The sequence below is a fragment of the Rattus norvegicus genome, chromosome 7 (assembly GCF_021556685.1).
Source record: "Rattus norvegicus strain SHRSP/BbbUtx chromosome 7, alternate assembly SHRSP_T2T, whole genome shotgun sequence".
Taxonomy (NCBI): Eukaryota; Metazoa; Chordata; class Mammalia; order Rodentia; family Muridae; genus Rattus; species Rattus norvegicus.
In genome coordinates this window covers 16,448,448-16,461,106 of record NC_141540.1, presented here as the reverse complement: position 1 = coordinate 16,461,106, position 12,659 = coordinate 16,448,448, and the positions used below count along the sequence as shown (strand labels likewise).

Genomic DNA, 12,659 nt, shown 5'->3' with positions numbered 1-12,659 from the left:
TTGCCTGTAATGATATCCAAGTCTCCTTGTAAACAGATGGCCAATTACCACAAAGTGGCTCGGTTCTGACTTATTGGGAGTGAAAATATTTGGAGAGAGCACTACTAGAATCGTGCTGGAGCCCTAGCTCCTGAACCGTGTGATGTTTGGATACATCTACACTGAGTGCAGGTCTGTTGAGGGTGAAATATTCTGCTGCCAGCCAAGGCAGAGACTCGTGCTTATTGCTCCTGTGCTTGATGAGGCTGCTCTGGATCAGAGCGTACCAAGTATGTACTACTCTACATGACCCCCCCCCCCGTCTGTCTGTCTGTCTGTCTGTCTATCTGAGTGCTCTGTCTGCATGTAAGCCTACATGACAGAAGAGGTCATTGGATCTCATTACAGATGGTTGTGAGCCACCATGTGGTTGCTGGGAATTGAACTGAGAACCTCTGGAAGAGGTTGGTGCTCTTCCTGCTGAGCCATCTCTCCAACCCCTCCACATGACCTCTAGTTAGCCTTTGTGTTGTCATGGGTATCATGGTGAAGATGATGATGCCACTGTCTGACTTAGGAGGTTGTTGTGAGAATTAATCAAGCCAATATAGGTCAAGTCTATAATGCGGAGCATAAAGTATCATCAGCCCTGGAAGTGGAGAGTTTTTCTAGGCTCTAGGGCCGATTAACCAGCTAACCAATACTCAGAACTGTTCCTTATCTTTCTGGCATTTTGCTGTTTATATGTTATAATATCAAGAAATACGTACGTTTGAAGCGACAAGGCAGAATTGAGGAGTCACTGGGCTTCAGGAGACTAAGGCTGGAATCTGATCTGGAACCAAATGTGGCTGATCTCAACCTACTAAACTTCTTGGCAATGGTGATGAGGTGCAACAGTTGTATCCATTGGGATACACATATCAACTGTGTCTAAAATAGTCTTATCACAATTATAAGAGGCAAGGCAGTATAAAAGATGTCCTTGAGAGGACTGCATACTCAATCAGGAGTTGGTGAACTTTGGGAAATATGTATGTACATGTGCAAGAATGTTTATTATAATAATGTATATTCCCACTAACTCAGGCTTAGTACTTGGTACTCAGGCATGAGGATTAGAATTCAGATCCTCAGAAACTGAATGTCAGATGGGCACATTGGCCACAGGGGCAAGTTGGCTAGTGAGACTTTGCAAACCAGGTAACTCTAGGCTTGATTGGGAGATTTTTTTTCATCTCAAAGAATTAAGGTGGATGCATAAGTGATGGTAATTTTCAAGTTACCCAAGGGTCTCTACAAAGCAGGCACACTTGCCTACATACATTGCAACATATATACTGAGCACAAACACTCCTGTGTGTGAAATGGCAAAGTTCTTCTTTTCATATGGACTCGGGCCAAAGGAAGCACTCACTAGTTTTGTGAAACTACTAATGCCCCAAAAGCTCTGTTGCTGTTGGAAAAATAATTTCTTTGAAAGGAGAACTACTTTATCTGTATGTTATTATAGTTACTTCTTATTGACCATCTGTCTCAAGAACTATACAATAGGTATAACCTCAGATTGAGAACCATTGTGGGCACCACCTACTCCCCTCTTTATGTTTACTTTTTTGTGATATTTGCTTTTTATTACAGTAACAACAAGGTGTTAAGCTTTAGAAATTATAGCACCATTGAAAGGAATATACTAGAGTCTAATAAAAGACCAATTGCTTTGTGCTAATAGTGCTTGCAGTGACCTTCTCACTTACATGATGTCCTCGGGACACCTTGGTGTTAGTGCCACACTGTTCACCCTTGTTTTATCTTTCCCCCTATTCCTCTAAACTCAAGAAAGGTTATTGCAGGATTGCTTCTTGAACAGATTCAGACTCAGGATATTCACTTAGGTCATGAGCATTTAAGGTTGAAACCAAAATGTGGAGTTCTCTACCAGCCCCTTGACCATTTTCTAGTCCTTTTTTTTTTTAAGATTTATTTATTTTATATATGTAGGTACACTGATGTTGTTGGTGTCTTCAGACCACCCAAAGAGGGCATCGGATCCCATTACAGATGGTTGTGAGCCACCATGTGGTTGCTGGGAATTGAACTCAGGACCTCTGGAAGATCAGTCTGTGCTCTTAACCACTGAGCTATCTCTCCAGCCCCATTTTTTAGTTCTTATCTCAGTAAATAGGGGGCCTTATGCCCTTTGCTAACAGGTCAGAAATAAAAGTGGAAAGGAGGCAACTTTTTGAGCCCCTAAGTTGGCTTAAACAGTTGCCTTAATTGTCAGATTCTTAGCTACCATTCTGTTTGTTCCTCATAAATGTTGCTGTCTCTCTTGCCTGGATCAGTGCCTCGGTTGTCACTGTACTGACAAGACTTGTCTCTGCTTACCTCACCGTAAGTGCACATGTGTATACCTTGTCTTCGGTACAGTATCTTCTCTCCCTGTTCATGGCTAGAGCAGCAGCCCGGGCTTTTTTATGGTATCGCCTAAAGTGTTGCTTAACCAACTCGGAATGTCTTGTCAGTTGCAAAATTCATGTAGCTCCGGTGAGACACACTAGCTAAGTGAGTCTCTGACTCTGCGTGTGTGCTTTTAGCAGAGATAGCCAGTAAGCTGTCTGATGGCAACAAGGATGTCTATCAGTGGTCATATTGTGGAATATAGGTAGTTGAGGCCTAGTGAGGATGACATTAAAGGGAGAGTTCACCAAGGGACTAAATAGGTTACCCTCTATGCTGTAAGGGGAATCACTAGGCCCTTCCTATTGATTGTTTTTGTTTTGTTTCTGTTTGAGAGTGGGGGTCACTGCAGTGGGGGGGGGTGGATTCTTAATTCCCAGAGCATTTCATTTCCCCTGGTTGTATATAGTAATGATATTAACCATATTATCGGTGAGGATGAGACTCCTGGGCTATTAGCCTGTCTCTTTGTTGCCTGCCTGTCCACCACTTGCTCACTGGGCACATGTTCAGCGTCCAGCATCAGGAGTGGGAGGGTATGTGTGCACGTTAATATATTGAGACACTCACATGTTCAGCGTACAGCATCAGGAGTGGGAGGGTATGTGTGCATGTTAATATATTGAGACACTCACATGTTCAGCGTACAGCATCAGGAGTGGGAGGGTATGTGTGCACGTTAATATATTGAGACACTCACATGTTCAGCGTACAGCATCAGGAGTGGGAGGGTATGTGTGCACGTTAGTATATTGAGACCGTTGACTGTTCCATGTTGGCACTGAACTCGTGATCTTGTCTCAGCCTCTCAAGTTTTGGCATTATAGGCATATCGTAAGCTTTCTAGGAAAACCTGATTGTAACAACCAAACTGGAGGTTTGTCCTTCAGCTTTATTGGAGACACTGTCTGTGTGTCTGTCTCTCTGTCGCTGTCTCTGTGTCTATCTTTCCCCCCTCCCTCTCCCTCTCCTTCTCCCTCTCCCTTTCTCTAGTTTAAAGGGAAGAAACTAGCATAATGCATGATACTAGCTAAACTAAATCAGTATTTTACCACCATGTTTACCCTCCAATAAAGTCGTTCTGAACTCACCATCACACAACCAACATCCTCTAGAGATCTGTAAGGGAAAGAACCATGCAAGTTTATGAAACATAGCTTTATTCTAACTTCTCCCTTGTGAACTCTGTAGTTTCCAGTGGATTCGCTTGTTCCTGATCCGCTCTTACTTAGTGCTCTGCCCTGGTTGTTGATAGGTAATACCGTTTTCTGTGCTAGATGGTTAGTGGGATTGTATATAGTGGGCATGCACTCTATCTACCATTGAGGTATATCCACCCAGTACCCTTCTTATTTTATTTTGAGATATAATCTGACTGAGTTGTTCATATAGGTCTTAAACTTAGCAAAACCACCTTTCTCAGCCTCCAAAATCCCTGGGATTACTGGCCCTCATCACTAAGCCCAGATAGGTGGCCACTCTTAGAAGAAGGCTCTTAGCTGGAGAGTGGGATATGACCAGTTAATGCCGATGGAGCCCAGTCTTTGGACTCTGCAGCCAGGGTTACTCATTTCCAGTTTGCTTTATGTGCTATCTGGTCTTTGATGGGACTTTTTTCTTTCTGTGTAGAGTGCCTGGTGAAGAATGTGATGGGATCACTAGCATGTCTACGGAGAGCGGCCCTGGGACAAGATTGAGAAATCTGCCAGTAATGGGGGATGGACTAGAAACCTCCCAAATGTCTACAACGCAGGCCCAGGCCCAACCCCAGTCAGCAAATGCAGCCAGCACCAATCCTCCACCCCCAGAGACCTCCAACCCTAACAAGCCCAAGAGGCAGACCAACCAACTGCAATATCTGCTCAGAGTGGTGCTCAAGACACTATGGAAACACCAGTTTGCGTGGCCTTTCCAGCAGCCTGTGGATGCCGTCAAGCTGAACCTCCCTGTGAGTAGCTATCTGGACAGGGTCTCTGGTTTCCAGCGCCCCCAGTCTCCTGAGGAAGGAAGATTCTGCAGAAGGGTGCACTTGGGTTTGGAGTCATTGAACTCTGAACAAGAGTGTCCACAGTGGTCTTTCAGTGTATTGTAGACTTGAAAATAATCAAAATAGGAAAGAAAGAGAGGAAGCTAACTGACTTAGACATAAACTGATTTCTTAGTTAATTGGAACCCCAGGTAAAGTTGTTTAGAGAAAGTTTAAAACAGGGTAAGCTAATGTCAGAACCTCAAGTAGTACTTCAAACCACACAGGCTCTGGGGTTCCCAGGGGACCACTACTGTCCCATGGGCATCTCTCTTTCTTGGGGAATGTCCCGTTTGTACATATCCCTAGCAGGCAACTCAGTAATCTGAACTACCTCATTGACCCTCAGTGAATGGTTAGGACAAGTGATTTCATAGTTTCCTTCAAAAGCCAAGGCATAGTTTCTGAGTTATTGTCTGGTATGTGTTAAGCTCCATGCTCCCCCTGGCGAATGTGTTATCTGGTGGTAGTCTATGGTCTGTGAGGGCTAGAACTCTTTCATGTGGAGTTGGTGGCTTAGTTTCTGATAGGTGTTCAAGTTCTTCAAAATGTGATAACCTACTCTGACCTATCTTGAAAAATCACAGTTCTGATAACTGTGTTGTCCACTAAATATATGTCTTTTGGCCTTAGGAGAAGAGACAAGACATCTGGGTTATAAACTTACTAGAAGGGATGTTGTGAGGGTAGTGCTCACCATTGACTAAGATAAGCAATACAAGCAGCTGACAGTAGGACCTGCAGGTCACTTGGGGGGCTGCTTGAGGAGATAAATGGCAATCGTTTATAACAGGTTTTCACCAGGTGACTGTTCTTTTGCTGTGAAGAGACACCATGGCCAAGGCAGCTTATAAAATAAAGTATTTAATTGGGGGACTTGCTTACAGTTTCAGAGTATTGGGTTAGTCCATGGACATCATAGATGGGAGTATGTTGGCGAGCAGGTGTGGTGTTGGAACAGTAGCTACGAGATTATACCCTGATGAGCAGAGAGAGTAAAATTCCCCAGGCCTGGTGTATGCTCTAAACAGTCCACTAACTAGGGGCCAACCGTTTCAGTATATAAACGCATGGCAGCTGACCTCACTAGACCTCACAGCAACACACTTAGGTCAAATAGAGTATAAGGAGCTGGAAGTGTGGGAGGCAGCTTTCCAAACTTTTATGAGAAGAGGGGCAAGGTGAGCGCTTATTGGAGAGGCTAAACAATCACCAGCAAACAGTAGTCTCCAGATTTCTACATCACAGAACATAAAATGAAAATAATGAGAGTCCTACACTATGATCCTACTGACTTTAGAAGGGTGTTGTCGACATAGAAGTCAAAACCAGATTTGTGATAGTGTGAATGAAATAATGATATGAAACTGCTATTTGAAGAAACATGGCTTTGAGGGAAAAGTATGTCCAGGCTAGAATAGAATATGAATTTTTTATAGAAAGATTCAATAGGGGCAGAGTCACAGGCCTTTGCAGGGACAAAGACCAACCAATACAGGAGATTCCTAGGGGACTCGGGTGAGGTCACAGGAACATACTGGGATTTCTAAGGAACTCAAGTGAGGTTATGGGAATATCTTGGCCAGTAAGTATATTGTAGGTAATACCTATCTATTAAAATCTGTCAAGTGCAGAGACTGGAATTCCTGAAGATGAACCTGAATTTCCCTCTTTTGTATGATGTGAATTTTACCCCTCTTCTAAATTTTGTTTTCACATTTAGCAGCCTTTTTAAAAATAAAGGGACAGAGTCCTAGGCTGGCCTTGAACCTGTTTCATAGCCAGGTCTGGTCCTTTGACTGTATATCCTCCTAACTTTTGAATTGCAGGTGTGTACCTCCACTGATGTCTTCAAAGAAAGGTTGCTGGACATGGGTGATCTCAAGGCCCTTAATCTGCATAGACCTAGGGGCTAATCATCCGGTGGCATAAGAGCTCATACTTTTCAGGAACTATTAGAAAGCCACCTTCCAGGTCCCCCTTTTGTATTTTCTAGAGGCCTTATGTCTTCTTCACATGCAGTTTGACCTCTTGTCCTACCTTAAACCCATTGCCTCAGCTCTTATTTTCTTTCCCCCAACATTCTTTTATCTCACTGCTCTCAGCTTGCCCTTTAATGTTTTCCTTCTGTCTTTGAGCCACTTGAAATACTAGCCAATACAAGTCAAAACACTGTTCTCAGAGTTTTCTCCACAGAATAAAAATGTTTAGATTTCTATAGGTGTTTGTTTGTTTGTTTTTACTTCTCTTAAGAAGGGAGGAAACAGTATGAAACAAGTAGAAGGTCTGATTTTCTGTCTTTCGGCCTGGTTGTACAGATGCAGCCTTTACCAGAGCAAGACCACCTGTATGTGGCTTCTCTTGCATAGACAATGGTGGCCCTTTCTTTCTGGGTGTCAACACATCTCAAAACCTTATTGCTCACTTTAATTTTGGAACAGTATCTTGGTGCTTTCCTCCGTCCCTCTATCCCTAACTGTTTTTTAAAATACTGTGTACCTTCCCTGATACTTACAAGGAAGGGATGTTTAACATCCCCCAGAGAGAAGGAAGGGGAGCTTATAAGGCCCCACCCTACCTGAGGAGATAGTGATAATTGGCCGCTGAGAGGAAGGAGAGTCAGATTTCTTTGGGGATATGTCTACTGGGAGGTTGCCGATGCACTAACAGCCCCACCCACCCATGCACATACAGGCATCAGTGATTCGATGACTCAGTGGAATGTTTAACAGGAAGACAAGGAGGGGTTGGGGATTTAGCTCAGTGGTAGAGCGCTTGCTAGGCAAGCGCAAGGCCCTGGGTTCAGTCCCCAGCTCCAAAAAAAAAAAAAAAAAAAAAACCAGGAAGACAAGGAGCCCTAGATGAGGGGATTAGGGGATGAGGGTAGATATTGATCAAAATACATTGTGTACACACTAAATTATTGTTTTTTTTTATGTAAAAAGAAAGTATTTGATCTCAACCACCACCACCCCCCACCCCCACACACACCCGGTGAAGACAACCTGTTAGCTTATATATTTTCTCCGTCTAAATTGCAATCTAGTGTTTAGGAATCTGTCCTGTACCCACTTTATGTTCAGTTCTTCACTGACACCGTGTGAAAAATTTTGACTGTGGAGTTATTAAGCCATGAGAGGGCTCACGTGCTAACTGCTCCAGTAACACTGGCCTTTGCTTTCTCTGCTCCTCAGGATTACTATAAGATTATTAAAACACCCATGGATATGGGAACAATAAAGAAGCGCTTGGAAAACAACTATTACTGGAATGCTCAGGAATGTATCCAGGACTTCAACACTATGTTTACAAATTGTTACATCTATAACAAGGTGAGATGTTGGGGGCAGAGGTCCAGTTTCCTTGCTTGGGAAGGAGAGGAAGTAAAAATAGGGATACTTGTCAGGAGCCTTAAGGGCAGGGCTGCTGGGATAGTTGGGCTGTAAGTATGACAGCGAGAGACTCCAAGAAGTAGGATAACGGGACCTGTAGTTGTGCATAGGACTGGGTGTTTCTTTTATGGGGAGGAGGGCATTACCCTTGTTAGCCTGAAGCATCTGCCTGTAGTACCCTGGGGTTTTTATTTTAGTTCTTGAGCATGTCTAGTAGAGAACGTATGAGGTCAGATGACACCAGATGGTCCATTGGGATGGTGTACATTTTCAGGTAAAAGAGCCTGCACAACTTAGAGTTTTGCAGAAGTGTGCTCAGGCACAAACCTTGATGTGAGAGGGCACAGTGGGGCTAGCTGCAGACCCCAGCTGTTCTGTGGGTCACAGTCTCCTGGAACTGTGGACATGGCCATAAAATCCAGTGTCCCCCTGGTCTTACATATAGACCCATGGGTCACTTCCTAACCCCGTAGCCAAACCTTTCGGCTCGGCTGTGCCATGAAGCCAGATCATTTGTTTACAGTTCAGACCACAGATGTGATTAAAACCAACCCTTTCAAATAGAACGACTCTGGAGGGAGACACTATACAGAACTCAGCTTTTGACCTCTGCTCGTGTAGTGGGTAAAATTGCCCAGAAGAGATGGGTAGGTGAGTTTCTTGAAGTTTACTGTGTTTTGTAAAGCCTTAGTTCTCACCACTTAGGTGGAAAGCAAAATGTACAGACTAGGCCCTCAGTTTAGAGCTGAACGGGGACAGCATGTTCTGGATGTGGTGACAGAGTGGGGATCCATAAGACAATGTGATAAGGGCTTTGTCCAAACCTCACCGAGTTGCCATTGGGGTACATTAGGGAGCACTGTTGGAACCCTAAAAAGTATTCATCACCCAAAACAAAAAAAAAAAGCTGTGTAATTTGAGTATTTCTAGTGAATTCATTTGAGTTGTATCTGAAAAAATCCCAAAGTAAAGGAGGGCCTCCCATTAGGAAATTGACTGAGCTGGTAGGTACATAAGGCACAAGGATGGTTTCTTGAAGCTTAAAACTGAAGGGAGATTCAGGTGGATAGGTCTTGTTAGGAATACCACGTGGCATAACCATTATGGCCCCTGGAGTCCAGTATTGTTAGGATTACCTTACCTAGTAGCATAATGATTGTGGCCCCTGGAGTCCATGTCATGGAAGGAGCCTGGGTGCAATGCTCCATGTGTTGGGGCATGCGGGTGGCCTTGGTGTCCTATCCACAAAGATGGGAAGAAGGGGCCTTCCAGCTCTACCCCACCTGTTTCCTCATCCAGCCTGGAGATGACATCGTCTTAATGGCAGAAGCTCTGGAGAAGCTCTTCTTGCAGAAAATCAATGAACTGCCTACAGAAGAAACCGAGATCATGATAGTCCAGGCAAAGGGACGAGGACGAGGGAGGAAAGAAACAGGTAGTTGTGTTTCTCCCTCATGTTTGCCTGTTTGCCAAGTTTAGCAGAGTGGTAGGGATTACAGGGGTATGTGGTGACAGCAAATGTTTCATTGCTGTTGTTTGAACATGGTGGGATTAGTTTCAGTATTATCTATGCTCCCAGGGCGTCCCATGGATCTGAAGTCTCCCCTTGGCAAAAATCACTGGGCCTGAGTGGTTGTGGTTGATAAACTTAGGTGTAAAAGAAAGCATGGCTTTCCCAAGCACTTTGGTGGTTGCATTCTTCCCCTTTGGTACTGTCAGTGTTTCTTGCTTTTCTCTCAATTTTATTATTTATTACTTGTTTTGTGGTCTAAAGCTTAAATCCAGCACCACTCAATGGTTAGGCAGGTATCAATCACACCATTCAGCTTCACACCCCCCGGCCCTGCTTTTCCATTTTCGAATAAAGAAATTATTCAGACAGAAGCTGTTGTAACTAGTGTCCCAATCAGGTTTATTATCTGAATTCCCTTAATGCACTGTGCCAGTCCAGTCATGCTTGCCTCTGCTCACATATCTGAAGCCAATTACTCCTTCCTGCCTCCCAGTTCCCACCTACACCACTACTAACAAAATTCAAGCAGCCGTCTGGCAAAGTTGCTATAAACGGGTACTAAGTCCTGCACTTGATGATTCTGAGCTACAAAAGTGACAGCTTCAGGTGGCTTCTGGTTCTTAGTTGTTTGCTTCTTTAAAGAGATGCTTTTCTTTCTTTCTTTCTTTCTTTTTTTTTTGGAGCTGGGGACCGAACCCAGGGCCTTGCGCTTGCTAGGCAAGCGCTCTACCACTGAGCTAAATCCCCAACCCCTGAAGAGATGCTTTTATCATGGCCTCCCACCTTGCTCTAAAGTGGCAAAGACATGGAACGACCGAATCCAGAGCAGCTCTTGGAATTACCAAAGAAAGCCAGTCATTCACATGTTATGTTCCCATTCTTTCTCCTCCCTCTCCCTTCCATTCTCCTGGCTGCCTCCCTCTTTTCCTCTCCCTCTCCTTCCCTCTGCTGACTCAGACTCAAAATCTTCATGCTCTTGAGTATTGGTATTGCAGATACTCCCAACTACTCAGAACTTGTAGCAGGCACACATATTAAACCACATCCCTTATCTGTACACGCAGAGCCTACTCCTCACTTCCTAGGACTAACGGTTTTGATTATTTGACTGTGGGGCAGGCATGGGCATCTTCTCTATCAGCCCTGGAAGGTGCCAGGCTTGGAGACTAGAAAGAAAATTGGGAAATTCAGTAGAATCTCCCCCTTCCTCATATGGTTCCTGGGCAGTGCTCTAGGACAGCCTACAGACATAGAATGCTTTTTCTTCCTTTCTCTCCCCCTTCTCCACTTCCTCCCTTCCTTTCTGAGGTAGGGTTTTTTTTAATTGCTACAGTCCAGGCTGGCCCTAAAACTTTAATCCCTTATATCTTGGCCTCCTCACTGCTGAGATTGCAGGCTTTAAAGACTTGCTTTTATAGTGTATTGGGTCTGTTTTCTTTCCATGTCATTCCGTCTGCATAAGAGGAATTTGGCAGTACAGGATATGTCCCTGGTCCACCTATTCACATTTGAGCTGTAGTTATAATTCTTTGTTTTTTCTTTCTTTTTTTTTTCCCCCCCAGAGCTGGGGACCGAACCCAGGGCCTTGCGCTTGCTAGGCAAGCGCTCTACCACTGAGCTAAATCCCCAACCCCTAATTCTTTGTTTTTAATTCTGAAGTGCTGCGCCATGTGACTATTTTGTGTTGGAAGGTATAGCTCGAGGGTAGTCACAAATGGCCACAATTATCCACTGGTTTCCAGTGGCTCTGAGAGTTGAGATCATCCTAGTTTTCAGACACCTTGCAAGGTTGGCTGCTGCCAGGTCCTGCCAAAAGCACTCTGAAGGAAATGAAGGCAGCTGTTTGGACTCCCCAAGGAGCATATTTCTGATTTCCTGGTGCAGCCCTGGTGCTACCATAGCATATAGGTTTCCTACTTTTTAGCCTGGGCTTCCCTTCTGACAGCCTGACTCTGAGTGAGGAGTTGCCACCAGGATACCTCAGGAAATGCAGCACGGTGCCACTTCCCTCTCAACCCTGCGGGCACAGGGATAAGTTTGCCGCACTGTGATATCTGAAATATGTATGGGTGTTTTGTGAGGGTCAGCCAGTGTGTGCTAGCATGTATTTTAAATTTCCTATCCTTTTTATGATTGATAGGGACAGCAAAGCCTGGTGTATCCACGGTACCAAACACAACTCAAGCATCAACTTCTCCGCAGACCCAGATGCCTCAGCAGAACCCTCCTCCACCTGTGCAGGCCACAACTCACCCCTTTCCTGCTGTCACCCCAGACCTCATTGCCCAGCCTCCTGTCATGACAATGGTGCCCCCCCAGCCACTTCAGACTCCTTCACCGGTACCCCCTCAGCCACCACCCCCACCTGCTCCAGTTCCACAGCCTGTGCAGAGTCACCCTCCCATCATTGCGACCACCCCACAGCCTGTGAAGGTGAGCATCCTGGGCACTGGTGGACTGCTGCCACCAGAGACGGGCTGGCAGGCTTCTCTTAGTTGATTCTTCTATGGGCTCTGTGGTCAAGGCCCTGATTGATATTAAGCAGGAAACCTCTTCAGGAGGTTCTGTGGCCTCTAGGGAGCAAATACTCTATTCAGTTTTGTGCTTTTCTCCTGTTGCTGGTTGGTTCTATTCCAGCTGTGGAAAACAGTGGTATGACAGGGTCTCCATGCAGTTATACCTTTGGGCCTGTCCTGAGTATTGGGATCCTAGTCAGGGCTTGGTTTCAGAGGTGATCCTGAAGAGCAACTGTACCAGCCAGAGCCTCTGATTGAGACCTTTGTGCCTGTGCTCATGGCAGACAAAGAAAGGGGTGAAGAGGAAAGCAGATACCACCACCCCCACCACCATCGACCCCATTCATGAGCCGCCCTCACTGGCCCCGGAGCCCAAGACCGCCAAGCTGGGTCCTCGGCGGGAGAGCAGCAGACCTGTGAAGCCCCCAAAGAAGGATGTACCAGACTCCCAGCAGCACCCAGGGCCAGAGAAGAGCAGCAAGATCTCTGAGCAGCTGAAGTGCTGCAGTGGCATCCTCAAGGAGATGTTTGCTAAGAAACATGCTGCCTATGCCTGGCCTTTCTACAAGCCCGTGGATGTGGAGGCACTGGGTCTGCACGACTACTGTGACATCATTAAACACCCCATGGACATGAGCACAATCAAGGTTAGCTACCTGGGATGGTAGTCAAAGATGGGACTTCTCCTAGACTAATCCATAAAGTTCTGGGTGCCCCCTGCAGTTTCATTGTTGAAATGATCACTAACCTAGTGTACTTGGTTTCGGGTGATA

General features: G+C 45.2%; 1 protein-coding gene across 16 annotated transcripts in view; it reads left to right on the top strand.

Annotated features, from left to right (window-relative positions):
* Positions 1 to 12,659, top strand: part of Brd4 (bromodomain containing 4) — a 79,696-nt gene that overhangs the window by 41,543 nt on the left and 25,494 nt on the right. For 13 of the 16 annotated variants that reach the window (NM_001100903.1, XM_087557794.1, XM_087557790.1 and 10 more), the window contains 5 exon segments: positions 4,069 to 4,387; positions 7,660 to 7,797; positions 9,157 to 9,292; positions 11,511 to 11,803; positions 12,171 to 12,533. In NM_001100903.1, coding sequence (NP_001094373.1) covers positions 4,103 to 4,387; positions 7,660 to 7,797; positions 9,157 to 9,292; positions 11,511 to 11,803; positions 12,171 to 12,533 — 1,215 coding nt within the window. In that variant the 5' untranslated portion in view covers positions 4,069 to 4,102. 16 annotated transcript variants of the gene reach the window in all.